Source organism: Coregonus clupeaformis, chromosome 7 (genome assembly GCF_020615455.1).
Source record: "Coregonus clupeaformis isolate EN_2021a chromosome 7, ASM2061545v1, whole genome shotgun sequence".
Lineage (NCBI taxonomy): Eukaryota > Metazoa > Chordata > Actinopteri > Salmoniformes > Salmonidae > Coregonus > Coregonus clupeaformis.
The window spans coordinates 21,318,192-21,345,993 of NC_059198.1; the positions used below are offsets into that span (position 1 = coordinate 21,318,192).

General features: G+C 45.4%; 1 protein-coding gene across 2 annotated transcripts in view; it reads right to left on the reverse strand.

The window, feature by feature from the left end:
* Nucleotides 1–2,326: 2,326 nt before the first annotated feature.
* The window catches only part of LOC121569039 (protein shisa-8), a 71,176-nt gene continuing 45,700 nt past the window's right edge, over nucleotides 2,327–27,802 (reverse strand). The window contains exons 3-5 of one of the 2 annotated variants that reach the window (XM_041879636.2): nucleotides 13,123–13,239; nucleotides 3,577–3,654; nucleotides 2,327–3,361 (exon numbers count right to left, since the gene is read on the reverse strand). In XM_041879636.2, the coding sequence (XP_041735570.1) occupies nucleotides 2,820–3,361; nucleotides 3,577–3,654; nucleotides 13,123–13,239 (737 nt within the window). In that variant the 3' untranslated portion in view covers nucleotides 2,327–2,819. Of the gene's footprint in view, nucleotides 3,365–3,576; nucleotides 3,655–13,122; nucleotides 13,240–27,802 lie in introns of both variants that reach the window. The other variant, XM_041879635.2, reaches the window with a different exon arrangement.

The window sequence follows — 27,802 nt, forward strand, 5'->3', positions numbered from 1 at the left end:
AATGCAACTTCATCTGCCAGAGAAGCGCAGGAGGAAAGAGAAGAGAGAATTTCAAAAAGCTCTGTGAAAAGCTCAGTGGTCTGGTTTCTGAGAAAATAGTCCCAAATATCTTTCAGAAGAATTGCAAAAAAAAAGAACAAAAGATAACTCAGGGTCCATGCAGCTCTGCTCCCACCACAGCCCCCCACATTTAAAGGACTCCAGAATGGTCCAGAGTCAGACCCCAGAGAGAGGGTTTGCAGACAGATGGGTACTTATTGCTTTGCAGACAGAACATATTGCTTGTTACTTGCACACATCCATTGCTTGTTCACAACCACTAATGCATCCTGAATGATAAAGGAGAGAGTCCATAGAATACTTTATATGGCTGTGTAATCCCCCTCGTTTACGAATTGAAGTTGGAGAAAGGTAAATAGTGAGCGTGCATGCTGCATACGGTAGCTATGTGTGCAGATGTGCATGATGCATATTTATACATGTACTATGCATATCCCAACACTTCTCTATTTATGATTTACTTTTCTTTATCCACATTTTAAAAACATGACAACAACAACCATGTGGGTCTTATGTAGGTTACATAACAGCTTTTGAAATCCTGACGTATGAATCGTGGACAGATAATTCAAATCCCCAATGAAATGAACATAAACATACACCCCTAATTATCTCCAACAGCCAATTCCAATGACTCCACCGGCTGCACGTAGTTGAAGTCAATTCAAATGTCCTATAAATTGCTATTCCATATCATGCTGCTACATAGGCTACAGTGAAACCACTTGGTGTCTGTCCGTAACACAGAATGGCTCAACAATAGCAGCCGAATGAATCTCCGAATGGGAATCATTTAACAATGTGAAATCCCTGCCATGCTGGGGATTGGGTATCATTAATTATGGCTGCATCCCCTCTGAGGCTGGGAACAACTTGGAAGACCATGCAGGGGTTGCACGCTGGAGGCTTCACCATAAGTCAACCCCACTGGGGAAAGGGAGAGCAGAGGGAAGGGGGTCTGGTGGAGCTCAGGAATAGGCTGGAAGCTGGTTGGTGGGGAGGAGCTAGCAGCAAATGGTGTGTGACTGTAGTAAACACGACTGACTGGCTGCCACCCGTTGATACGGTGATACCTGTCTAGCATGTGCTGGGCGTAGGAATGCACTGCGGCATAACCTGTTTACTTATGATAATAAATTAAGCTTGAGGCTTGGCTAATTTACAGGAGAGTCCACTGAAACGTACGGTGAAGGACGGAACTTGTGTGAACTTAAACAGTATCAGAGTTCCATGCAAATATTGTACTTTGCGGTCAAGTGTAAAATGATAACGGGCCAAGATGAGTTGCTTGCTCTCCTGTAGCTTGACTATTGGAAATAATCCTTGTGGTTAGGAAAGACTTACTGTAATTTCTATGTTTAACCACTAGCTTCAACCCAGCTGCCTTTAAAGTGACTCATTATACATATAGATTAACCTTACACCTGCATTCAACAAAATAATCAGATTAAAGCCTATGTTAATATTACAATAATATATGCATGCATCACATGAATTGCTGCCAGTCTGGAACACATACTTTAATAAAATACTCTGTGTTTGATTTTTCTTCCTTCCTGACTCTCTTGCGTTCATGTTTGGGAAAATTATTCAACATCAAGCCAAAGCTAAGATTTAAACAAAAAAAATGCAATGACCTTTACTTCACACCTACAACTTCCCACCCTTCCCACTCTTGCATTGCCTTTGGCACCATATTACCCGGGACAGACACAGTGACCTGTCCTGCCCTCTTGCAGGCGCCCATTGTCCCTTGCGATTTGCGTCTAACCTCCGATGAAGTTTCACTAACACAGACGGTTCCATTTAACACGACTGTGGTGACCTTGCTAAGACCTGTGCCGTTTGCCCTTTCCGATGCATGTGTCACCGATTAAGACAACAACAACAAACACAACACAGAGACGTGGACGCTGACGATCCCCAGGGGGTCTCCAGACACAACCACTGTGTGAGATTCCCCAATTCTGACGACCAGGGGGTCTGAAGCTTCAGGGCTCTTCTCAAGCAGGTGACGAACAGGAGGTGCTTGCCGCACCAAAACTCTGTCCGGTTTAGTTCCTCATCCCTTATGCTCCAGGATGAATAAACAAGCACCTCCTTTCCCTCTCTTTCTCTCTCTCCCTCTCTTTCTCTCTCTCCCTCTCTTTCTCTCTCTCCCTCTCCTTCTCTCTCTCCTTCTCCTTCTCTCCTTCTCTCTCTCCCTCTCTTTCTCTCTCTCCCTCTCTTTCTCTCTCTCCCTCTCCTTCTCTCTCTCCCTCTCTTTCTCTCTCTCCCTCTCTTTCTCTCTCTCCCTCTCTTTCTCTCTCTCCCTCTCCTTCTCTCTCTCCCTCTCCTTCTGACAAGACAATGGCATTGTCCCTGCTGTTGTTAAGGGTCCTGGGGGTGCTTTACCCATGTGTGCCACTCTGACAGGCTGCTAACAGTAGGAGAGTGTGTGAGTGTGTGGGGGGTGGGGGTTTGTAGAGTAGTGGTGCCAGGGGGAGCAAAGAGGAGATTGACCAAAACAAAACAGGGAGGATGCTGGGACAGAGAGGGAACTTAGAGGAACCAGGTCTAGGTCCGTTTTGGGTGTTACATATACATGATCAATAACGAAGAAAACCTGGAATTAAAATAGCAAAAGTAGATTGCTTGTTCCTGTTCGTCCCCCTAGCCATCGACACGACATTGATTCGTACAAAAAGCTTACGCACCCAGGCCTTCCTCCCAGTCCTATACACTCTTCTCTTGCTCTCCTGCTCTTCAAACGTCCATGCTCAGACTGTGACCTCTGTCTTGCTGTTGGTGGGCAGCCCCTTGTTTTTGGGGTGCATGTGGGGCGACTGTCCATAGCCCAGGGGCTGGGAGAAGAGCTCCGGGAGCGTCTCAATGCTGAACTGCCGCTTGTTGGAGTAGGCCTGCCGGCGGCTGTTGGGCTGTTGATGTAGCTGCTGTTGATGTTGTTGATGTTGTTGATGTTGCGGATGCTGCTGATGCTGCGGATGTTGCGGATGCTGCGGATGCTGCGGATGCTGCTGCTGTGCCTGCCCGATGTGGGAGGCCGTTGGATGCTGGACATGGCCCTTACTGGGGTCCCAGACTTTGAAGGCCGAGCTGGAGGTAAGTGGGTGGGTGTTGGTCTTGGGCTTGGGGAGCTGGGCGGCGGTGATGGTTATGGCCAGTGGGGCGTGGATGTCTGGAGGGGGCAGGAAGGGCTTGTCCTTGTGAAAGGCGATGGGCTGGAAGGTGGGGGGCGAGGAGTGATGGCGGGAGTAGTCCACCATGGGGTAGCCCTTGTAGTAGTCTCTTACTGCCGTATCTGCTGCGAGAAAGGGGAGGAGACAAAGGTGGGGGAGAGAGAGAGAGAGAGAGAGAGAGAGAGAGAGAGAGAGAGAGAGAGAGAGACAGGAATACAGTTAGTGGTATACAGGTCAAAATACCTTCCAAATGCCTTTAATATTTTCCTTTGTTTCAAGACATGGCATCCACTCAACCTGTGGGTCCACAATGAGTTATACGGGTCAGAATATCTACCTGGTACCCCCAGAGACCTCAACAATGTCCTCCTTTGTTCAGATACAGTAAGAGCTCTGTTATCCAGTGGCCAAACCCCTAAACCAAGTTAAAACAAACAAAACAACAACAATGAAAATCTGTAGGGACCTGCTGCACAAGCATCTCCTCCCTACTTTATCATGCTGTAAAGACACATTTGACTCCAGGTAATTACATTGTACACATTGTAATAGCAGTGTAATAGACTCCATCATAAGTGTGGCTGTAAAATATGCTGGCATAAGAGAGCACAGATTTATAAAATGCACTGAGCTACCCCACTCATATCACTGCTAATAGTTTTGTACCTCGCCCAACCTCTCTGTTTTAATTAAACGTACACATTTAGGCAAGTTATACAAGACATTGTATCCCTTTCTGGAGTCACTTATATGCTATTTTGCTGCCAAGGGAATAATTAAGGTGAGACACCTCTCCCCCTGTGTTGATCCCTGTGCCCTTGGCTTTGTATTATATACCATGAAAGGAAACAGTAGCTGTAACACCATCACCCCTAAACCAACCTGTCAGGTAAACCTACCCTACAATGACATGAAGGTAGAGCTGCACAGAGTGTACAGCGGCTCATACCCACAGGGGATTGGTTCTGTGTGTGTGTGTGTGTGTGTGTCTGTGTGTCTGTGTGTCTGTGTGTCTGTGTTTGAGAGGTGGGTTAAAATGCCTGAAGCCCTGTACCGTTAACGTTGAATGAAAACAAATAAGAAAAAAACGCAACAGCAACTGGCGTAAAGCTGGAGTTTTGAGTGGAGTAAAAATAGAGCGGGTTTGGAGTGTCGTGTCGTATTAGTGAGGGAGCCCTGAGTGAGGTCACAGCCGCCAGACCCTCAGCCCTCAGACACCAACAACCTTGTTCGCTTCACTGTTTTGTAATTTTTGTTTTTCTTTAGCCTATTTTGTTGGAAAAAAGTATCCTGGTTGTTGTTGTTTCTTTCCCCCCTCCCCCTCAGCCTCTGAGTGTGTGTGTGTGTGTGTGTGTGTGTGTGTGTGTGTGTTTGTGTGTACTTGCGTACATGTGTGCGTGCGTGCCTGCACCATCATACATACACTACATGGTCAAAAGTATTTGGACACCCCTTCAAATTAGTGGATTTGGCTATTTCAGCCACACCTGTTGCTGACAAGTGTATAAAATTGAGCACACAGCCATGCAATCACCATAGACAAACATTGGCAGTAGAATGGCCCGTACTGAAGAGCTCAGGGACTTTCAACGTGGCACCGTCATAGGATGCCACCTTTCCAACAAGTCAGTTCGTAAAATGTCTGCCCTGCTAGAGCTGCCCTGGTCAACTGTAAGTGCTGTCATTGTGAAGTGGAAATGTCTAGGAGCAACCACGGCTCAGCCGTGAAGTGGTAGGCCACACAAGCTCACAGAACGGGACCGCCAGTGCTGAAGCACGTAAAAACCGTCTGTCCTCGGTTGCAACAATCACTACCGAGTTCCAAACTGCCTCTAGAAGCAACGTCAGCACAAGAACTGTTCGTCGGGAGCTTCATGAAATGGGTTTCCATGGCCGAGCAGCCGCACACACGCCTAAGATCACCATGGGCAATGCCAAGCCTCGGCTGGAGTGATGTAAAGCTCACCGCCATTGGACTCTGGAGCAGTGGAAACGCGTTCTCTGGAGTGATGAATCACGCTTCACCATCTGGCAGTCCAACGGACAAATCGGGATTTGGCGGATGCCAGGAGAACTCTATCTGCCCCAATGCATAGTGCCAACTGTAAAGATTGGTGGAGGAGGAATAATGGTCTGGGGCTGTTATTCATGGTCTAGGTCCCTTAGTTCCAGTGAAGGGTAATCTTAACGCTACAGCATACCATGACATTCTAGACGATTCTGTGCTTCCAACTTTATGGCAACAGTTTGGGGAAGGCCGGTTCCTGTTTCAGCATGACAATGACCCTATGCACAAAGCGAGGTCCATAAAGAAATGGTTTGTCGAGATCGGTGTGGAAGAACTTGACTGGCCTGCACAGAGCCCTGACCTCAACCCCATTGAACGTCTTTGAGATGAATTGGAACGCCGACTGCGGGCCTAATCACCCAACATCAGTGCCCGACCTCACTAATGCTCTTGTGGCTAAATAGAAGCAAGTCCCCTCAGCAATGTTCCAACATCTAGTGGAAAGCCTTCCCAGAAGAGTGGAGGCTGTTATAGCAGCAAAGGGGGGACCAACTCCATATTAATGCCCATGATTTTGGAATGAGACGTTCGACGAGCAGGTGTCCACATACTTTTGGCCATGTAGTGCACATGTATGAATGCAGATACTGGTAGAGGGTATGCCCTGGAAGTTATAGCGTGTGCAGACAAGCAACCAGAGTTGAGTTTTATCTGCAGTAATTGAGCATGAATGAATGCATTTGGCTATTGGTTACTCAGAGTACAGTATGTAGATGTAATAATAAAATGGGGTCATTTAGTGGCGTGCCGTGCATGAAACATTCTCTATTTCATCACTCTGAAAGCTCCTAGCAGTTTCTGTGCGCTGGAAACTATTGAATCAGTTTTATTGAGATTAGCAATAACGTTGCACTGAAAATGACCTGAAGTTCAACAAATTTGAGCCTTTGTATTAACTATGATGTGTGAATGTATTCAAATACAACAATTGCCCTTCAGCATATATTGGCTGTATGATAAGTCAGTACAGCCAGTATAAGTACATTTGTAGTGTGCTAGCTAGCATACTATGCTACAGGTAACTGTCACACACTGGCACTGGGACTCTATATGTTGAGCCAGGGTGTGTTCATTCTATGTGTTATATTTCTATGTTGGGGGTTCTAGTTTGTTTATTTCTATGTTGGCTAGAGTGACTCCCAATCAGAGGCAACGAGTGTCAGCTGTGGCTGGTTGTCTCTGATTGGGAGCCATATTTAAACTGTCTGTTTTTCCCTTTGTGTTTGTGGGTTCTTGTTCCGTGTTGGTCTATGTTACCTAGGACGTTACGAGTCGTTTGTTGTTTTGTTCATTGTCAGTATTTATCACTATAGATAAATAAACATGTTCGTTCATCACGCTGCGCCTTGGTCTATTCCGTACGACGATCGTGACAGAAGAACCCACCATACAAGGACCAAGCAGCGTGTCCAGGAGCAGGCAGACTGGACATGGGAGGAAGCGCCAGGAAAGGAGATGGAGAGGTTGGCAAATCGTGGTCCTGGGAGGACATGCTCGGGGGCAAAGGGCCATGGGCTAGGATTAAGGCCCTGGCGAGAGAGGAGCAGCGGCGTCAGCAGTGTCATCGTCGGACGGACGAGAGGCAACCCCCAAATTTTTTTAGGGGGGGGCACACGGCATGGGCGGCTGGGCAGCAGGAGGCTGCCACAGGGCGATTTGGAGAGGAGGCCACCGGGTTTGGGGGGCCAGAAGGCAGGTTGGCGGAGCCTGGATGGAGAGCGGAACCAACTTCCCGTACTCAGGCATGGCAGCATGGGACGGGGCAGGTTCCCGCGGTATGCGGAGCGGCGTACGGTGCCACGAAAGTGGTCCGGCATAGTCCGGTACGTCCTGTGCGAGCACCCCCGCACGTGTCGTGGCGAAGGTGGGTATGCAGCCAGGACGGAGTGTGCCGGCTCAACGCTCGTGGTCTCCAATGCCTCTCCGCGGTCCCGGATATCCTGCGCCAGTGTCACGTGCTGTTATGCCAGTACGGGTACACAGCCCTGTGCGTCCTGTGCGGATGCCTCACACCGAGTGTGTGAAGGTAGGCATTCAGCCAGGACGGGTTGTGGCCGCTCTTCACTCCAGGTCTCCTATCCGTCTCCACAGCCCGGCCCGGCCTGTTCCTGCCCCTCGCACCAAGCCTACGGTGTGCGTCGCCAGCCCGGCCCGGCCTGTTCCTGCCCCTCGCACCAAGCCTACGGTGTGCGTCGCCAGCCCGGTCCGGCCTGTTCCTGCCCCTCGCACCAGGCCTACGGTGCGCATCGCCAGCTCGGCCCGGCCTGTTCCTGCCACTCGCACCAAGCCTACGGTGTGCGTCGCCAGCCCGGCCCGGCCTGTTCCTGCCACTCGCACCAAGCCTACGGTGCGCGTCGCCAGCCCGGTCCGGCCTGTTCCTGCCACTCGCACCAAGCCAGGGGTGCGAGTCGTCAGCCTGGTCCAGCCTGTTCCTGCTACTCGCACCAAGCCAGGGGTGCGAGTCGTCAGCCTGGTCCAGCCCGTTCCTGCTACTCGCACCAAGCCAGGGGTGCGAGTCGTCAGCCTGGTAAAGCCCGTTGCTGCTCCACGCACCAAGCCAGGGGTGCGAGTCGTCAGTCCGGTGAGGCCCGCTCGGCCCACGCACTAAAGCCAGGGGTGCGAGTCGTCAGTCCGGTGAGGCCCGTTCGGCTCCACGCGCCAAGCCAGGGGTGCGCATCGTCAGCCGGTCCGGCCCGTTGCTGCTCCACGCGCCAAGCCAGGGGTGCGCATCGTCAGCCCGGTCCGGTCCGTTCCTGCCTCACGCACCAAGCCAGGGGGTGCGTGCGTCAGTCCGGCACAACCCGTGCCTGGGTCACCGGTGCCTAATCAGGTACCGGTCAACTGCTCCACAACGGAGCTGAAGCTAACCGCTCCTGCTACGTCCAGTTCAGCTCCAGCCAGCGGGGCCAGACCGGACCAGGGGCGCTATGGGGGGCTTATTGGAGGGTGGTGGGCAAGCCCGGAGCCAGAACCGCCGCCGAGAAGGAATGCCCACCCAGCCCTCCCCTGTTTTGCTCTGGTTGAGGCGCGGTCGCAGTCCGCGCCTTTAGGGGGGGGTACTGTCACACCCTGGCGCTGGGACTCTAGTTGTTGAGCCAGGGTGTGTTCATTCTATGTGTTATATTTCTATGTTGGGGGTTCTAGTTTGTTTATTTCTATGTTGGCTAGAGTGACTCCCAATCAGAGGCAACGAGTGTCAGCTGTGGCTGGTTGTCTCTGATTGGGAGCCATATTTAAACTGTCTGTTTTTCCCTTTGTGTTTGTGGGTTCTTGTTCCGTGTTGGTCTATGTTACCTAGGACGTTACGAGTCGTTTGTTGTTTTGTTCATTGTCAGTATTTATCACTATAGATAAATAAACATGTTCGTTCATCACGCTGCGCCTTGGTCTATTCCGTACGACGATCGTGACAGTAACTGCCAAAGTAAAGGAAACACTTGAATAAATCGTGAAGTCAGTGATCTTTACGTCGGAGAAGTCGGAGCTCTAGGATGACGCCCGAGTTTCTAACTTGTAATTCCGAGTTGGCTGACCGTTCAAAACTATTTTTCCCAGTCGGAGCACATTTTTTTTCAGAGTTCCCTGTTGTCTTCAACGCACCATCAGTTATGGCTTCACATATGAACTGGAAAGGATCATCTGTAGCCCCACTCTCCATCTGTGGAGGATAAATGCACTCAAAGACTTGGCCTCTATTAGTTGATCTAGCCAACTATAGATCGGCTACTCATGATGATGTATTGCTTGTTTGTTTTTTGCTTTTGATTCGCTTTGAGATACTATTAAACAATTTTTTCGCAGACTCAAACGGCCTACTATTTCGGACGCAAGTATGGGTATTCGGACACGGCCTGTGTGTATGTGTGTGTGTGTCTCAGTCACCAGATCTGAACCCAATTGAACACTTATGGAAGATTCTGGAGCAGCACCTGAGTCAGTGTTTTCCAACACTGTCACGACTTCCGCCGAGGCTGCCTCCCCTCCTTGTTCGGGCAGGTTTCGGCGTTCGTCGTCACCGGCTTACTAGCTGCTGCTGATCCATTTATCATCACTCCACTTGTCTTGTCTAATTAATCACACACACACCTGGTCCTTATCCCCAATTATTCATTGTATAAGTGTTCCCTCTGCTTCCTTGTCTGTGTGGGTGATTGTTTGTAGGGAGCTGTGTGTAGCTCGGTTGAGCTAACCTTACCTTGTTGTTGCCAGGGTAGATATTTCCCCTGTGCCTGAGTTTTGTTGTCGCATGCTTGCGCAACTGTTTATCGACGGAATAAACTCTTTGGATGCGTATTACTCTCCTGCGCCTGACTCCTTCTATCACACGCATCACAAACACCATCAACAAAACACCAAATGATGGAATTTCTCGTGGAAGAGTGGTGTTGCATCCCACCAATATAGTTTCAGACACTTGTAGAATCTATGCCAAGGCGTATTGAAGCTGTTCTGGAAGCTCATGGTGGCCCAAAGCCCTATTAAGACACTTTATGTTGGTGTTTTCTTTATTTTGGCAGTTATCTGTATATTGATCCTGAAACTCAATATCATCAAATCACAGGGAGGTGCACTGGAAAAAAGCTGGATTTCTTGAAGATCATAAAACATTAATTTCCTTGAAAAACGATCAAAAGGGGGAAATTGTGCTTCAATACAGAACATTATAACACTTACTCTGTTTTGTTAAGGAAAGTTCTCAATCTTCCAAAGGAGAATAACTAAATATGTATAAAGCTGCTTTAAATGGCCAAATCACGGCAATTTCAGGACATTATTTTAACGCGAGGCATTAAACGGCTATTATGCTGATAATGACAGTGCTCTTGCTTTCATGTTGTGGCATGTGCCACGTTTGGCAAGTCATGGGAGGATTAAATGGCTATGTTGCCAATGCCACTGTATACAGGCATGTGCTTATACATTCTAAATATTCTAAAAGGATAAGCAGCTTGATTCCAGCAGAATAGCAGTCTAGCAGGTGCCAGGTCATTCATGCTTAAGACTTCCATTGATCCCCACACCACAGCCATTTTGAGGCCAAGTAGGGGTGTGCCGTAATTAGCCAGATGAAAACAATGACAACAAACGATATTGCACTAGACTAGACTGACATTTTAGCTCTTTATCCTTACTAGTGATGCTTGAAACCCATGCTACCCAACTACTACTACGCTTGCTAAGAAAGATTTGCACGAAAGTGACCTCGGGGTTGCAGCAGCATGCATTTTGTCACGGGGAATCACTGACGTTCTCAGCCGACTGCACAGGAAGTGCGCGGTGAGAGAGCATATGCGCTGAAGGCGGGGGACCGGCAATGGGTCCTTGCTGCCCTCTCGGTCCATTTCTCGCCCTCTCCATCACTTTTTCGCTCTACCCCTTTGTGCCCTAGCAGAAATTCTCAGGTTGTTAGTGTTTAATTAAGATACAGGGCTACAACTACATCCTGGTCCAAGGACCTGCTGGTACACATGGCAAAAGTTGGCTGGCGCCTGAGCCAAAGCCTTCTGAACTACACTCTGTCCTCTCAATGACTTTGCCCACACAGCGAGTGGTGACGTGCCATGTTGTTTATTGGCTTGCTGGGGGGTACAATCACGTGTGAAGAGATGAGAGGGCTAAGCCTACATCCCAAATGAGCTGCTGTGTGTGCCCTTATGAGTGTGTCTGCATGTGCGCTTGTGAGTGTGCGTGTGCGTTTGTATGTGTTGTTTAAAATCTCATGCATCAACCTGTTTTTCAGCTTGTGCGGCCATCTGCAAGCGTTTGTGTATGTGTGTGTGTTCGTGTGTGTATGTGTGTGTATTTGTTCGTACGCATGTGTGTGTCCGCAGGACCACACGGCTGTCTGCTCCATTTATGAGAAAATAATACGTGAAATACCCTAGAGGCGTAGAGAGACTCCCCTCTCGTAAGATCAATGGATTCAAATGAGATGCAGAGATGAAAATACAAAGAAACTGCCCGTGGTAATGCACCAGCCGTGAGGTGCGCCCTTGTCAAGGGCCCGATGAGCCAGCATGCCAACCTGCTGTGCCAGAAGACCTGTGCCCCGGCTGGCACCACGGATGGCAGCCACACCATCATCTGTACAACCTACAGCTATGTGTGTGTGTGTGGAGTGTGTGTAGAGTGTGTGTGTGCGTGAGAGTAAAAAAAAAAAAAGAATGCAGCGCAATTAAAAGTGGCTACATTAAGGACCAAGTCATCCACTTATGTATTCTGTTTAGGGTCCTCCTGGTGAGAGGGGTTTGGGATTATAAAATGTGCATTCATCAAACGGAAAGGAATATGACCACGGATGGAGAAAAAGAGTGTTGCATCACATTCGGATGAAAATGTTAATTTAAGTATTTTACTGCAAATGTCAATGACAACGTCATATGAATCTATTGGCTTTTCTATTGACGGTCCCTTGGTGCAATCACACGTATTTAGTCAGTGAGCAGCATAATGAAGTGTACTTCTCCATCCTGCCATTTGTGGTTTTAGAATAGGAGGGCTAGTGAGCAGTTCTAATGACATGCAATACTCTTATGGCGCGTGCATGCATGTGTCGTGCTGTCTTTCCAAATAAGCATCAGTGTGTCCTTGTCTGTCCAGAGTGATCAGATACAATTTGGTTGTGTGCGTGTGTGTGAGTGTGTGTGTGTGAGTGTGAGTGTGTGGCGTCAGTATGCATGTTTGTGTGTGAGTGTGTGGCGTCAGTATGCATGTGTGTGTGTGTGTGTGTTGGGGTCAGTGTACTGTAAGTATGTGTGAGTGTGTGCTTGTGTGTGTGTGAGTGTGTGTGAGGCCAGGTGGCCAGCCAAAGGGGAATGAGCCACCATGTCCTGGTATCCCTCAACGGTTCTGACCTATCCAGACACATACTGTCAGTCACTCAACAGGGAGTCATGTCACTCACTATTCTGACCGCCTGTGCTTGAGCTACAGGCAGGGTTACTGCACTGTGTGTCTGTGTTCCATATGTGTCTTGGAGGATATGTAGTAGTGTCAGTATGTGTGTTTATGAGTTAGTCATGATAGAGTAGGGCAGTGGAGGATGTGTGGGAGTTACATCGTTGTTCATATACAATATACACCCTCTACTTGATTACCACACATGTTTTTCACCCGTTTCACACAGTCACACATGTTTTTGAGAGCAAAGTATAGGCATGTTATAATGAAGAAATAAGGCTTGAGGGGGTGTGGTATATGGTCAATATACCACGGCTAAGGGCTGTTCTTTTGCACGACGCAACTCAGAGTGCCTGGATACAGCCCTTAGCCTTGGTATATTGGCCGTATACCACAAAACGCAGAGGTGCCTTGTTGCTATTATAAACTGGTTACCAACGTAATTAGAAGAGTACAAATAAATGTTTTGTCATACCCGTGGCTAATCAGCAAGCGTATGTGTGTGTATGTGTGTGTATTTGTGCATATGCATGTGTGTGTCCGCAGGACCATACGGCTGTCTGCTCCATTTATGAGAAAATAATATGTGAAATACCCTAGAGGCTTATAGGGCACGAACCACCCAGTTTATAATATACATTAACATTATATAACATTATAGGGTCGTACCCACTCTGTTCAATACTGGAGTATCACAGGCACTGTGTTTAACGTAATAATGACGTCACTTCTTCAAATGCACATATGTAGAAATATCCAAATGTAAAATACATAACATATGTCTATATTATTGGATTTTGGATTTATGTTTGCATGAGTGAATACGTTTTAGTGGATTTCTGTCTATGTGAACTGGTCTATGTCGATAGATACTGTATGTGACAGGATGTCTGTAGTGAGCAATGCGTTGCTTACCCACAGCCTTGAGGGAGGTGCACTTGTTAAAGCCCAGACCAAGGTTGTTGTGAGGGTGGGAGAGCGCCATCGCTGGACCCAGGGGTGAGAGGGCAGCGTTATTCAGGTGGTTGTGATCTGAAAGAGAAAGACAAAGAGAGCCAGAGAGGGAGAAAGAGAGAGAGAGAGAGAGAGAGAGAGAGAGAGAGAGAGAGAGAGAGAGAGAGAGAGAGAGAGAGAGAGAGAGAGGAAATAAAGGAAGAAAGGGAAGAAGAGAGAATGAGCACAATTCTGCTATTACACTCTAATTATTCCCAACACCTGGGAATGAATATACACAGTTGACAGAAATTGACAGAAACCATCTGTACCACCATGTGTAGCACCATGTATAGCATCATGTGTACCATCATGTGTAGCATCATGTGTGAGTAATGCTTAATTACCTGTAGATTTCTGCGTCTACTCTGTGCATAGTGGGGGCTGGTGAAGATAAGAATGCATGCTGAGAAAAAAACATGTGACCGCACTGTCCTTTGTAATATTAAGGCGGTCAAATATCCTCCCCTACACTAGAAAAAAGGTGCTATCTAGAACCTAAAAGGGTTATTCGGCTGTCCCCATAGGAGAACCCTATGAAGAACCCTTTTTGGTTCCAGATAGAACTCTTTTGGGTTCCATGTAGAACAGAGGGTTCTATGTGGAACACAAAAGGGTTCTACCTGGAACCAAAAAGGGTCCTCCTATGGGGACAGCCGAAGAACCCTTTTGGAACCCTTTTTTCTAAGAGTGTATAGGAGGCATAATGGCTCAAATCCCGTCTTCCCGACATCAAAGAGTTTATTTTCCAAAGGTGTTTTGACAGGCACTACAACCACAACACAACACAACCACAACCACATAACAAGCCCACTGTACAGTACTAGCTGTAACTATACCGTGTCTTTAAGGAATACCTGGGATAGGATAAAGTAATCCTTCTACCCCCCCTTACCTCACCCCAAAGAAAGAAAGAAAAAACATCTTGTAAAGTGGCTATCCCAATGGCTATAAGGTGAATGCACCAATTTGTAAGTCGCTCTGGATAAGAGCGTCTGCTAAATGATGTAAATGTAAATGTAAATGTAAGGTTGTTGTGACCCGACATTAACCCTCATTCAACCAGACCCCCACAGTGGTGCCCCCTGGGTCACAGTGAATGGGGGTTAAGGATGCTAACGTGGCCCTGTAGTTGCAGTCACGGATGTGGCGCTCATTGGCGTGCATGAGCACCGCCTCTCTGTTTGCCCTGGGGCGGTGTGAGGCCGGATGGATTGTTGTGGTACACACATGCAGAGCATCGACATGCAGATGGAAACTCTGCCCAGAGCCATACATTTATGAGTTATGTCAACTTTTAGAATTTTGAATATTGTTCTAATTCTAGACATTCAGTTACATAGCATTGTTTAAATATTCCCTATGGTATATTTAGATTGTACATATTTTAAGTGTTTTTATTGCATTTTTTAATGAACTTTTTTTGTTTTTGATAACTTGTTTATAGATTAACTGTAATATCTGGTGGTGACCCACCAGAATGATGCAGCAACACCAGATCAACAGCATCTGCTTTTTGGCCCCATGCCCCAATTCCTAGAGGAAAGTGGACCGCAGTGTGAGGAGATGCAGAGGCTCGCTTTGTAGGGGGCTTTTCTGGACCACTGCTGAGGTGTGGTGGTTTTACTGGCGCTTTTACAGTCGCCGAAGCATCACCAAGGTGGGTGCTACATTTCAGTAGTGGATGATCTAGCCTAACTATGGAGGAGGAGCTGTGACTATGGAAGACGACTAGGTTCCAGATGAAGAGCTCTGTGGCCTGTCTGTCAGATGTCTCTACCTCCCTGCCTGGCTGTACCCTCTATGCTCCCTCCTCTTAAGATACTTCCTTTTCCGAACTGCCTTTCATCTAAAGCTGTGGAAGACAATTGTATTTATATATTGAATGTAATATCTTATTTTGTTCTTGTCTATTACTGTTCTGTACTTTGTCATGTATTTGTACGTTTTATGTGGACCCCAGGAGGAGAAGCTGCTGCATGTGCAGTAGCTAATGGAGATCCTAATAAACTGAACTAAATCATTGCCCAAGAACTGCCAGATCCCTACATTTGTTTTGTTAAATAGTTTTTTGTTTATTTTGTTTTTAAAGAGACTTTGAGATTGTACTTGGAATGAAAAGCCCTATATAAAATAAATATATTATTATTATCATTAATACCATGGCATTGTTGAATACTCCTTTCTGATTGGCTTGAAGGGCATTCTAGAGCGTGCTTTATTTAAGTAATAATGCCCGAGAAGCCGGTGTTTGGAGGATATATTGGCACGGGTGTTGTTAGGCCCGAGACGAAGCCAATATATCCTCCAAACACCAGCTTCGAGGGCATTATCACTTTTATACAACGGATTGCCAACATATTCAAAAAATTATTGACATAGTTTCATTTAAAATGTTATTTTGATTAATTTATTCATACTATTTCATCCTTCCACAATATATAGTCCCAACACAAATCTAGGGTTGCTACCCAAGCCGGCTGGTTGTTCGTTCTATCGGTTTGGTTACCAGAGACGCGATCCAGTCGTTCAGTCTTCTTGTTCTGTATCTATGTATGCGAATATTCGTTCGTTTGTTCTAAATGTTCCATTGCCATACTGGCTGGCAGTGCAGCCAGAATATGCATTTGCATTTATTTAAGCTGTTTTCTAGAGACATTTATTTGGATACATCCATGAGCTAATGATGCACGATTTCACCTGGCATAGAAAATGTGCTCTCTTCGTCAGGACACTGTTGTTCAGAGGAGCTAGCCAACAACACAACTAACACAATCACTTCAAACTGAAGCTGGGAAGACAGCAAACTAGCTGCACTTTGTTTCGTTTGACCTGTTTTCTATTGGTAGTTCTTTGTATATATCCATAAAAATTATGCTGATTCATGATTTCGACTTGCTGAGAAAAGCTGCCTGTCTGTCTCATCCCGACTCCCGACAAGTTCATTACTATGGGACAGCTGGAGATCGAAATTGAATATTGAAACGTTGCAAATGTCGGAGAGACAGACAGCAAGGTTTATCCAAATCTCCGCTGTTGAAAACCAAATGTTAGTCTAAAAGAAATGTGAGATAATGTCTAGATGCTTTTTATAGTGGAGATCAAGTTTATAAATTGCCTGGCTGGGCTGATGAGACAGTGGATTGTGCAGATGGGACAGAGTAAATAGGCATTTTAACATCATAGATTTAGCCGGTGGTAACTTGTGGAATAGACACCGGCTGGAATACGGTTTTAACCAATCAGCATTTAGAATTAGACCCACCCGTTGTATAATTCCCTTTATAAACTGGGTGGTTCGAGCCCTGAATGCTGATTGGCTGACAGCCGTGGTATATCAGACCGTATACCACGGGTATGACAAAACATTTATTTTTACTGCTCTAATTACTTTGGTAACCAATTTATAACAGCAATAAGGCACCTCTGGGGTTTGTGGTATATGGACAATATACCACGGCTAAGGGCTGTATCCAGGCACTCCGTGTTGCGTCATGCGTAAGAACAGCCCTTAGCTGTGGTATATTGGCCATATACCACATCCCCTTGTGCCTTATTGCTTAAATAACGCACGTTATATTTGCACGGTAGAATTCAATGGCTATAGTTCATTCTTACATTCTATGTTTGAGCTGCTTTTGAAAGCAAAAGTCGAATTGAAAACATTATTGGCATTGTTGAATTCAATGTTTATAATTGCAAGCTAGGACTGATGGTTTGGTTAGCTAAACTAGCAAGTCTGTTTGTTTGGCAACTACTGTTGTTAAACTTGCTAACTACTTCAGTGGATGTTGAACACATTTCTACTGGCAGATGAACACATTTCTAGTGGCAAATGTGTTAATTATAGCCATCGTATAAAAGGGATAATCCACTCGGGGCTCTATGCGTTTATTATTTTCCATAGAACGCATAGCCCCTCGTTGATTATTCCTTACATAATGTTAATGGGGAGCTAACATGGCTGCCATAGAATGTTGAAGTGGCATGTAAATGCATCATAATGCTCATTCTAGACATTCAGTTACATGACATTGTTTAAATATTCCCCATGTAATGTTAATGGGGAGCTAACATGGCATAGAATACACAAGGTGCAATTTTGAAATTTGGTTGTGCATCAGCAGTCACTTAATTAGCCCATGTCAACCCACGAGCCATTGCAGCCCCTCATAATGAGTTCTGTTTTTATGTGGCCCCCACCTCAATCAAAGTTGCCCATCCCTGTTCTAAATACATGGCTCTGACTCTGCCTTATGTGTTCCGGCTACGTGGGGCGGGAAGCCAGGGGTCAAGTGGAGGTGAAGTGTCAATGCTGTGTGTATTCCATCAGACACACATACAGTGCCTTGAAAAAGTATTCACCCCCCTTGGCGTTTTTCCTATTTTGATGCATTACAACCTGTAATTTAAATGGATTTTTATTTGGATTTAATGTACTGGACATACACAAAATAGTCCAAATTGGTGAAAGTGAAATGAAATAAATAACTTGTTTCAAAAAATAAATAACGGAAAAGTGGTGCGTGCATTTGTATTCACCCCCTTTGCTATGAAGCCCCTAAATAAGATCTGGTGCAACCAATTACCTTCAGAAGTCACATAATTAGTTAAATAAAGTCCACCTGTGTGCAATCTAAGTGTCACATGATCTGTCACATGATCTCAGTATATTTACACCTGTTCTGAAAGGCCCCAGAGTCTGCAACACCACTAAGCAAGGGGCACCACCAAGCAAGCGGCACCATGAAGACCAAGGAGCTCTCCAAACAGGTCAGGGACAAAGTTGTGGAGAAGTACAGATCAGGGTTGGGTTATAAAAAAATATCTGAAACTTTGAACATCCCACAGAGCACCATTAAATCCATTATTAAAAAATGGAAAGAATATGGCACCACAACAAACCTGCCAAGAGAGGGCCACCCACCAAAACTCACAGACCAGGCAAGGAGGGCATTAATCAGAGAGGCAACAAAGAGACCAAAGATAACCCTGAAGATTGGAGTATCGGTCCATAGGACCACTTTAAGTCGTACACTCCACAGAGCTGGGCTTTACGGAAGAGTGGCCAGAAAAAAGCCATTGTTTAAAGAAAAAAAAGAAGCAAACACGTTTGGTGTTCGCCACAAGGCATGTGGGAGACTCCCCAAACATATGGAAGAAGGTACTCTGGTCAGATGAGACTAAAATTGAGCTTCTTGGCCATCAAGGAAAACGCTATGTCTGGCGCAAACCCAACACCTCTCATCACCCCGAGAACATCATCGGCAGGGACTGGGAAACTGGTCAGAATTGAAGGAATGATGGATGGCGCTAAATACAGGGAAATTCTTGAGGGAAACCTGTTTCAGTCTTCCAGAGATTTGAGACTGGGATGGACAATGACCCTAAGCATACTGCTAAAGCAACACTCGAGTGGTTTAAACATTTAAATGTCTTGGAATGGCCTAGTCAAAGCCCAGACCTCAATCCAATTGAGAATCTGTGGTATGACTTAAAGATTGCTGTACACCAGCGGAACCCATCCAACTTGAAGGAGCTGGAGCAGTTTTGCCTTGAAAAATGGGCAAAAATCCCAGTGGCTAGATGTGCCAAGCTTATAGAGACATATCTGCTCTGGGCGGCAGGTAGCTTAGTGGTTAAGAGCATTGTGCCAGTAACCGAAAGGTTGCTGGTTCTAATTCCTGAGCCGACTAGGTGAAAAATCTGCCGATGTGCCCTTGAGCAAGGCACTTAACCCAAATTGCTCCTGTAAGTCGCTCTGGATAAGAGTGTCTGCTAAATGACTAAAATGTAAATGTAAAAATATCCCAAGAGACTTGCAGCTGTAATTGCTGCAAAAGGTGGCTCTACAAAGTATTGACTTTGGGGGTGTGAATAGTTATGCACGCTCAAGTTTTCTGTTTTTTTTCATTTCTTGTTTGTTTCACAATAAAAAATATTTTGCATCTTCAAAGTGGTAGGCATGTTGTGTAAATCAAATGATACAAACCCCCAAAAAATCAATTTTCATTCCAGGTTGTAAGGCAACAAAATAGGAAAAATGCCAAGGGGGGTGAATACTTTCGCAAGCCACTGTAGGGTATAACATGTAAACATACAACAGACATGTAGCCATTAAAAAACATTATTGTATCTACTATGTATCCACTATGTTCATCTGTTCATAAAGGTAAGGTGACCGCCACACACGCATAATCGAAATTACACCACAACTGCCCTTATTTATATACGGTATATTCAACAGTGACATTTTTGTATGGCTTGTGATTTTGAACATTCTGTAAGCGGAACATGCCATATACACTGAACAAATGTGACAGATAGAGGCTTGTTCGCTTTGGCCCGCTCCTATTTTCACAGCACTGAAATGGGACCCCGCAGACCTCAATTCTAGCACGCTCACCAATCCAGTGAGGTGATGCTGGTGTTCAGGCCAATGACAAGAGTTGGAAGCTAGCTAGCGTGACAACAACAGCAACCTGACCTGAGATGACTGACAGTTGCCCAAATGTAAGCACCAGAGGGTGACAAAATGTTCAATGTTTGTGCCGCTTTAGATGCATCTTTGCAACTCAGAATATAATTGAGTCACACATTATTGTCAGACTCTCTGTAAGGTTACTAGTCATTGCATGCTCATTTAAGATATGTAAAGCTATATAGCTACTGTACACAGCTGTTTTGTGTGTCCCTGGTGAGGATATGTTTCACTTTTCAGTGAATAGATAGAATGATAACCTTTTGTAAAATAACCATTTGTGCTTCCGGGTCATTACGTAACATACTGTACAAAATGTTTGGAAGGCATTGTTATGCCTAGGTCACTTAGTGGCACGAAAAGTTAACAAACACAGAGCAATACTGTAGCCCTGGATGGGGTCCGGATCGTCCAATGCATGTTATGTATCGCATCAATGGAAACAATGCAAGCAGATAAAAGGAGTGGTAGAAAGGAGCAGCGAATGAAGGATGACACTGAAGTTGACTGATTGAATTAGAAATGGATCTTCACGTCCCCGTGTAATTGATATGCGATTATGACACACGCTGAGTGAGCCGTGCGGAAAATTGACTGTCTTCGTGCCACAGTGCACCACTGCTCTACACTCCACTCCACCCCAAGGAGAATAGTGAGACTGGCGCCCGGCCACCGAGGCTCACTCGCTCCCTGGCTGATGAGCTGTGAAGCGTTTGATTCTGGCGAGCGGGACATTTCCCACCAGTTCTCCCTCTCAAGAGGGGTCCGTCCCTCTGCAATCACAGCGGTCATCTGAGCTGGCACCCCTAATGAAATCTGCCTCTCACACAAATTCCCTAGGAATCCCTTTCCCCTCTGACTGAAAACTCTGGAATGCACTTTGACTGGCTGGGCAGAGCTACAGCTTGGTGCTTGTTAAATCCAACTATTCTTTCATTATTATAAAAAAAAAGTATGTTGTTTTTGTAGTTTTTGACAGATTAAAAGTACATTTACATTGTAATACTACTGACATCTAACTTTCTAACTCTGCCCATAACTTTTGGACTTTATAGCATTCACAGAAGACATGGATTATTGAGTCATTGTTAGTTTTACACTTAAGACATGACTCTGCCGTTGTGCTGTTAAATCCAACTCTAACTGACTAATCAGCAGTGGAAAGAGGAAAGGCCAAGAGAGAGAGGGAAAGAGAGATACATCTACAGAGAAAAAATTAACTAATTGCCTTGATGAAAAAAAATCCCTGGCCTTTGTCCAGTTTGACCACAGGGTTATGTGCTGGTGACATGGGGTGGTGGTGGTGGTGGTGGTGGTAGTCGTGGTGGGGATGGAGCTGGACACTGTGCCCACACTGTGTGTGATGGCCATCTGTTCTGCAATAATGGGGTTGAATATCCACGGATATGAGAGCGTGTTTTTTTACCAAGTTTGTGCATAGGTTCCCTTGAGTCTGTGCGCACAGAACAAGGTTTAAAGAGAGTGTAAGGTTTTGAAGTGGGTATGAGTGTGAGTGCCTCTGCGAATAAGGATTTGTATGTTGACATGAATTTCAAATGTTGTGTGTGTGTGTGAGAGAGAGAGAGAGAGAGAGATAGAGAGAAATACATAAAGAGAGAGATAGAGAGGGGGAGAGAAAAGACAGAGAGAAAAAAAGAGAGAGAGTGCAAGGGAGAGCTTTGGATTTGTGTGTGTGTGTACACATTGTGAATGAGTCGGAGCTGGTGTGCAGTACACTGCTGGGCGATGGCCTAATTCAGCAGGGCTGAACTTCAAAGGGTCCTAGTGCTGCAAGGTCTTCAACAGATCTGCCACTGACATGGCTCTAAAACACAGAGACAGAGTGGGGGTGAGAGACCGTGCACTACTCCACCAATAGATTAAATACTGATATCGCAGAGCAAGAGGCATTTTACACTTGATGAGAAAAGATGAGAGAGTGAGCAGGCAAGCAAGTGAAAGGGGGAGCATGAGAGAGAGAGAGAGAGATAGACAGAGAGAGAGAGAGAGAGAGAGAGAGAGAGAGAGAGAGAGAGAGAGAGAGAGAGAGAGAGAGAGAGAGAGAGAGAGAGAGAGAGAGAGAGAGAGAGAGAGAGAGAGAGAGAGAGACCAAGAGAGAGAGGGAGAGAGAGAATGGAGAACTCCACAGGGAGGATGTTGGAAAGACAGAGAAAGCGACGGTAAGAGAGACATCTGTCACTGGCAGTCACTGGCAGTCTGTTCTGCCATGTTGCCTCTCCTCTCAACTACAGCTGGGGCACTGAAATCACATACATACACACTTTGTCTCTCTCTCACACAGACACATTCCCTTTCTCTCAAGCACACACGCACACCTAGTTCTCTAATCTTACAACTAAAACTTAAGTAATGAAATCACTATTTTTTTTACACAGACATATGTGACTATCACTAGACTCTCCCTCTCTTTATAGTGAAATTACTCCATTTAAACTCACACAAATGTGGCTTGGGTTTGGCAGCTGAAATAAGCCCTCCCAATTTAAACATGAGAAAATGCTCATTTCCAGAGCGCTAAGTACCCTGCCTGCCTGTACTTGTGATGGAGCGTGCATTGGACCATCTGTTGTGCTCACGTGAAAAGCTTTAAAGGGTTGTGTTTGGGAGATCAGCCATTCCTTTCTGCTGCTCATTCGCACTCTCTCGCTCTTTCCTCTTTTCACGTCACATTGTCTCATCCCCCTCTCTCTCTCTTTATCACTCTCACTACCCCTCCCTACTTCCCTCTCTTTATCTCCCTCTATATCTCTTCTTTCTCTCAGTTCTTTTCTGTCTCTCCACCTGAGAGGAGGACTGAATTCAAGACTTAGCCAGGACAATGGGTTTGCTGCGGTCAGCATAGTCCAGCCCAGCTTAGAGATTTAAAAGGCACCTCTACCTACCTTCTCTCTTTTACACACAAACACACGCTGTGCTGAATTATGGTCCATTAAAGTCAATTCCCCTTCAGTGCACCATCGCTCTCTCCACAAGCGTGAGTCAAAAGTCATCAGTGTTGTGCTGAGCGATCTTTCTGTACAACAGTTGTCACTGTACACAAAACACACACACACACAAAACACACACACGTATAGTTGCAAGGCTATTCTCATGTGTAGGCCTACAAAGCAACAAATTAATTGTACATTTGTACAACTGATACATACACTCCGTTTATTAGGTACACCAGCCTGTTCATGAAAATAGTTCGCTCCTACAGACAGTGAGTCACGTGGCCATGGCTTGCTATATAAAGCAGGCAGACAGGCATCGAGGCATTCAGTTAATGTTCGATTGAACGTTAGAATGGGCAAAACGAATTACCTAAGCGACCTAGAACGTGGCACGCCAGATCCAGTATCTCAGAAACGGCCGGCCTACTGGGCTTTTCACACACGACAGTGTCTAGAGTTTACCGATAATGGTGCAACAAACAAAAAACATCCAGTCAACGGCAGTCCTGTGAGCGAAAACAGCTCGTTGATGAGAGGTCGAAGGAGAATGGCAAGAATCGTCCAATCTAACAGGCGAGCCACAAACGGACAAATAACAGAGCAGTACAATAGTGGTGTGCAGAATGGCATCTCGGAACGCACAACTTGTCGGTCCTTGTCAGAGATGGGCTGTTGCAGCAGACGACCACACTGGGTTCCAGTCCTATCAGCTAAAAACAAGAAGAAGTGTCTCTAGTGGGCACGCGATCACCAACACAGGACAAATGAGGAGTGGAAAAATATCACCTGGTCCGACGAATCCCGGTTCCTGTTGCGTCATGTTGACGGCAGAGTCAGGATTTGGCGTAAGCAGCATGAGTCTATGGCCCCATCCTGCCTGGTGTTAATGGTAAAGGCTGGTGGCAGTGGTGTAATGGTTTGGGGAATGTTTTCCTGGCACACGTTAGGTCGGTCCCTTGATACCAATTGAGCAACGTTTCCATGCCTTGAAGAATTCAAAGGGAGGTCCGACCCGGTACTAGATGGGTGTACCTAATAAACTTTACAGAGTGTAAATCAACAACTTCCTAAGATCCTATCACTGTTTGTGAGTAAGAAAATGTGCTTGTCTGAATACATTTACATTTTTACATTTTAGTCATTTAGCAGACGCTCTTATCCAGAGCGACTTACAGTTAGTGAGTGCATACATATATATATATATTTTTGTATGTTATAAAAAATAAAATGTATACTGGCCCCCCGTGGGAATCGAACCCACAACCCTGGCGTTGCAAACGCCATGCTCTACCAACTGAGCTACATGACGTGACATGACGTGGTTGAGTGTTTCCCACTGGGCACAGACGTCAGTTGTCAACTAATGTGAATTCAACATGAAATCAACAAAACATTTAATTGGATTTAGGTTAAAAATTGGGTGAAAAATACTACATTCCCTTACTTTGATGAGTTTTTGCAAATCCAATCAGTTTTCCACATTGATTCAACATCATCACATAGATTTTTTTGTTGTAATGATGTGGAAACACCAGTTTTTGCCCAGTGGGTTGTGTTTATGAGTGGACTAAATCATGGCAGTGAATCTCTCGCAGATAGAATTCCCTTTGTATCAAGTGAGTCTGCCCTCTATCTATCTCTCCCTCGTGATGCATAATTCACCCTGAAAGTAACAACACACCGAACCTCCGGGTGCTCCTTTTTAAGTTCAAAAGACTTAATAATTTAAAATAGGTAATTGAATTACACAATCATCTCAAGCTTCCCTTACAGACACTTTATACAGCGGAGAACTTGAAACCCCAGTTACGCAACAGCCTCTTACTAGGTTCCCTTCTTTTGGCTGGATAAATCTTTTATGGAAATTTTAGTAACACCTTTTCATTATGGGATTAATTGGCAAGAGATGCCAAAGAGGGCCTAGTATTGTTATTTTAATGTTTTAGCCTCTCAATGTATTGTTTGACAATTATTCCGACATATACAGTGCAGCAACAGGGACTTAATTTAGGGGTTGCAAGTTGTAGCCCAGGCTATACGTTACAATATTAAAGATCCTTAAGAGTCTATTGACGCACCCATGCTTCAATCTGAGTAACATAAAAAATAAAATCCCCATCAAAACGCTGTGTGTTACATCAGGAAGTAGCATTAGCCACTCTGAAGTTAGTGGGGTGGTGGAAAATAGTTCATTTGTTTTAGTACACATATTTTTATAGTTTTTTTTTTCCGACAGCTCGCCATTAAAGCTAGTTAAGGAGGAAACCGACGCCCTTGCAGCCTGAATGGAGGATGTTTTATGTACGAGCCGGTTGCCGGGGTACACGAGTGTATAGCCGACTGCATACATTCCAGTTGGACACAGATGACAAACGACGTAAAATGAATAATAGCGCCACCTGCCAGCTGGTTAGGCTACGCAGGATGTATGTTGCAAGGCCAAGGCAGGTAGGCAACTGCAAGGCATTAAGCAATTATTGACGAAGAACAACTTTTAATTGGCCCTAGAGCGCAAAAAGTCCCTACGCCCTTGGGCTAACCCCGTTTACACCGACAAGTAGGCTAGCTAGCCTAAGTAGAGCAGTGTCCTAAGTCAGTTTCAGACAGAAATAATCTATCTTTTTAGATTAATGTCAAACGTCTACTTGACGTCACGCCAACATAATTTGGCGACAGATACTTTAATGGAGGATAATGAGAGAGTCCTTTCAGGGCAAAAAGTCTCTGAGGACATGCTTCCTCCTAATCTTCTAGAAGTTCTACAAGCAAGAAACGTTGAGCTGTTAATTCATTATTCATGTTTTCACACAAGAAGAAAGAGCAGTCAGTATGCATATTCATTGTTCTATTAAATATTACTAGCCAGACGTTTGAAGGCAAAGGAAAGTACTCAGGGTGGGGAGGTGGAAAGTGGATTAGAGCGAGTTTAGCAGTACCCTATCTAGGCCTATTACAAAACTTGTTGATGGTGATGGTGGTTTTCTTCTCCAGAAATTGTTCAAATGGGCTGTCTAGTGTACACGGTGTAGATGTTGAATGTGGTATATTGTTACATAAGAGCTGTCAGCTCTCCTTTGCCTTTTGGCTCGTCTCATTGGCGGTGAGTTGGAAAGGTTTTGTTGAGATGTAATTTGATGGTTAATGGTAGATGACAGTGATATGTGGTGTCTGTGTATAGGGTAACCCTCAGTCAAGTAGTTTTCGTTTCCTCCTATTGACCCTGCTTGTTAGTGAGGGCCTTTCCCGCTGCTGGCAATCGCTTCTCTATAGTAACAATTATGTCACTGTCACACACATCCAGCCTCTCATAGCCACATTCACACACACAACACCACAGAGAAAGAACACACACACAAACACACACATCTAAAAATAATGATACGGTGTCATGGTTTTCGAAGATCAAAAGATCACTAGATCTTACAAAATATGTACAACAAATCAAACTCATTTATGTAGAATACAATTTGACAGTCATCGATGAAGCTATGTTTGTTTGCTGAACAAAATACGTAAGCCTAATATTACATTTAGTAATACAATTGTTGACAATGTCATGCCACTACCACTTGTAATTCTCATACAATCCCTGGTGAAACGATGCCGTCTATCCATGTCTCTGTGTGTGTCTGTGTGCCATGTATATGCATGGGTGCGTTTGTCTATGTAAGGTCATGGATGTTTGATAGTGCCGTTGTTAACCTTTCATGCTGTCGCCATGACTGGAACATGCTACCATACTTTGAGCCGTGAGCTTCGCAGACTTGTTCTGGCTAATTGCAGACCTGATGTGAGTGGAACACACAAGCTCTCCATCATGCTACCCCCCAGAGTGTTGCCAGAGCCCATCAGAGGATTAGCTCATCCGTATTAGCTCAATCTGACGGCATCATACATTACTATACTGAAGTAAAATATAAACGCAACATTCAACAATTTCAAGTTACAGTTCATATAAGGAAATCAGTCAATTTTAATAAATTCATTAGGCCCAATCTATGGATTTCACATGACTGGGAATACAGATATGCATCTGTTGGTCACAAATACCTTAAAAAAAGGTAGGGCAGTGGCTCAGAAAACCAGTCAGTATCTAGTGTGACCACCATTTGCCTCATGCAGCGCGACACATCTCCTTCGCATAGAGTTGATCAGACTGTTGATTTTGGCCTGTTGAATGTTGTCCCACTCCTCTTCAATGGGTGTGCGAAGTTGCTGGATATTGGTGGAAACTGGAACACGCTGTCGTACACGTCGATCCAGAGCATCCCAAACGTGCTCAATGGGTGACGTCTGGTGAGTATGCAGGCCATGGAAGAAATGGGACATTTTCAGCTTCCAGGAATTGTGTACAGACCCTTGCGACATGGGGCTGTGCAATATCATGCTGAAACATGAGGTGATGGCGGCGGATGAATGGCACGTCAATGGGCCTCAGGATCTCGTCACGGTATCTCTGTGCATTCAAATTTCCATTGATAAAATGCAATTGTGTTCATTGTCCGTAGCTTATGCCTGGCCATACCATAACCCCACTACCACCATGGGGCACTCTGTTCACAACGTTGACATCAGCAAACTGCTCGCCCACACGACGCCATTCACGTCGTCTGCGGTTGTGAGGCCAGTTGGATGTACTGCGAAATTCTCAAAAAAAATCGTTGGAGGTGGCTTATGGTAGAGAAATGAGCATTCAATTCTCTGGCAACAGCTCAGGTGGACATTCCTGCAGTCAGCATGTCAATTGCATGCTCCCTCAAAACTTGAGACATTTGTGGCACTGTATTGTGTGACAAAACTGCAAAAAAAAATGTCCCCAGCACAAGGTTCACCTGTGTAATAATCATGCTGTTTAATCAGCTTCTTGATATGCCACATTTGTCAGGTGGATGGATTATCTTGGAAAAGGAGAAATGCTCACTAACAGGGATGTAAACAAATTTGTGCACAACATTTGAGAGAAATAACCTTTTTGTGCGTATGGAACATTTCAGGGATCTTTTATTTCAGCTCATAAAACATGGGACCAACACTTTATATGTTGCGTTTATATTTTTGTTCAGTGTACATCAGCTCTTTTAAAACCACCCATTAAAGAATGGTACAAAATAATGGTACAAGAGTAGGTGTTCAAACCCATCCTGTGTTAACAACCAGTAGATTCAAC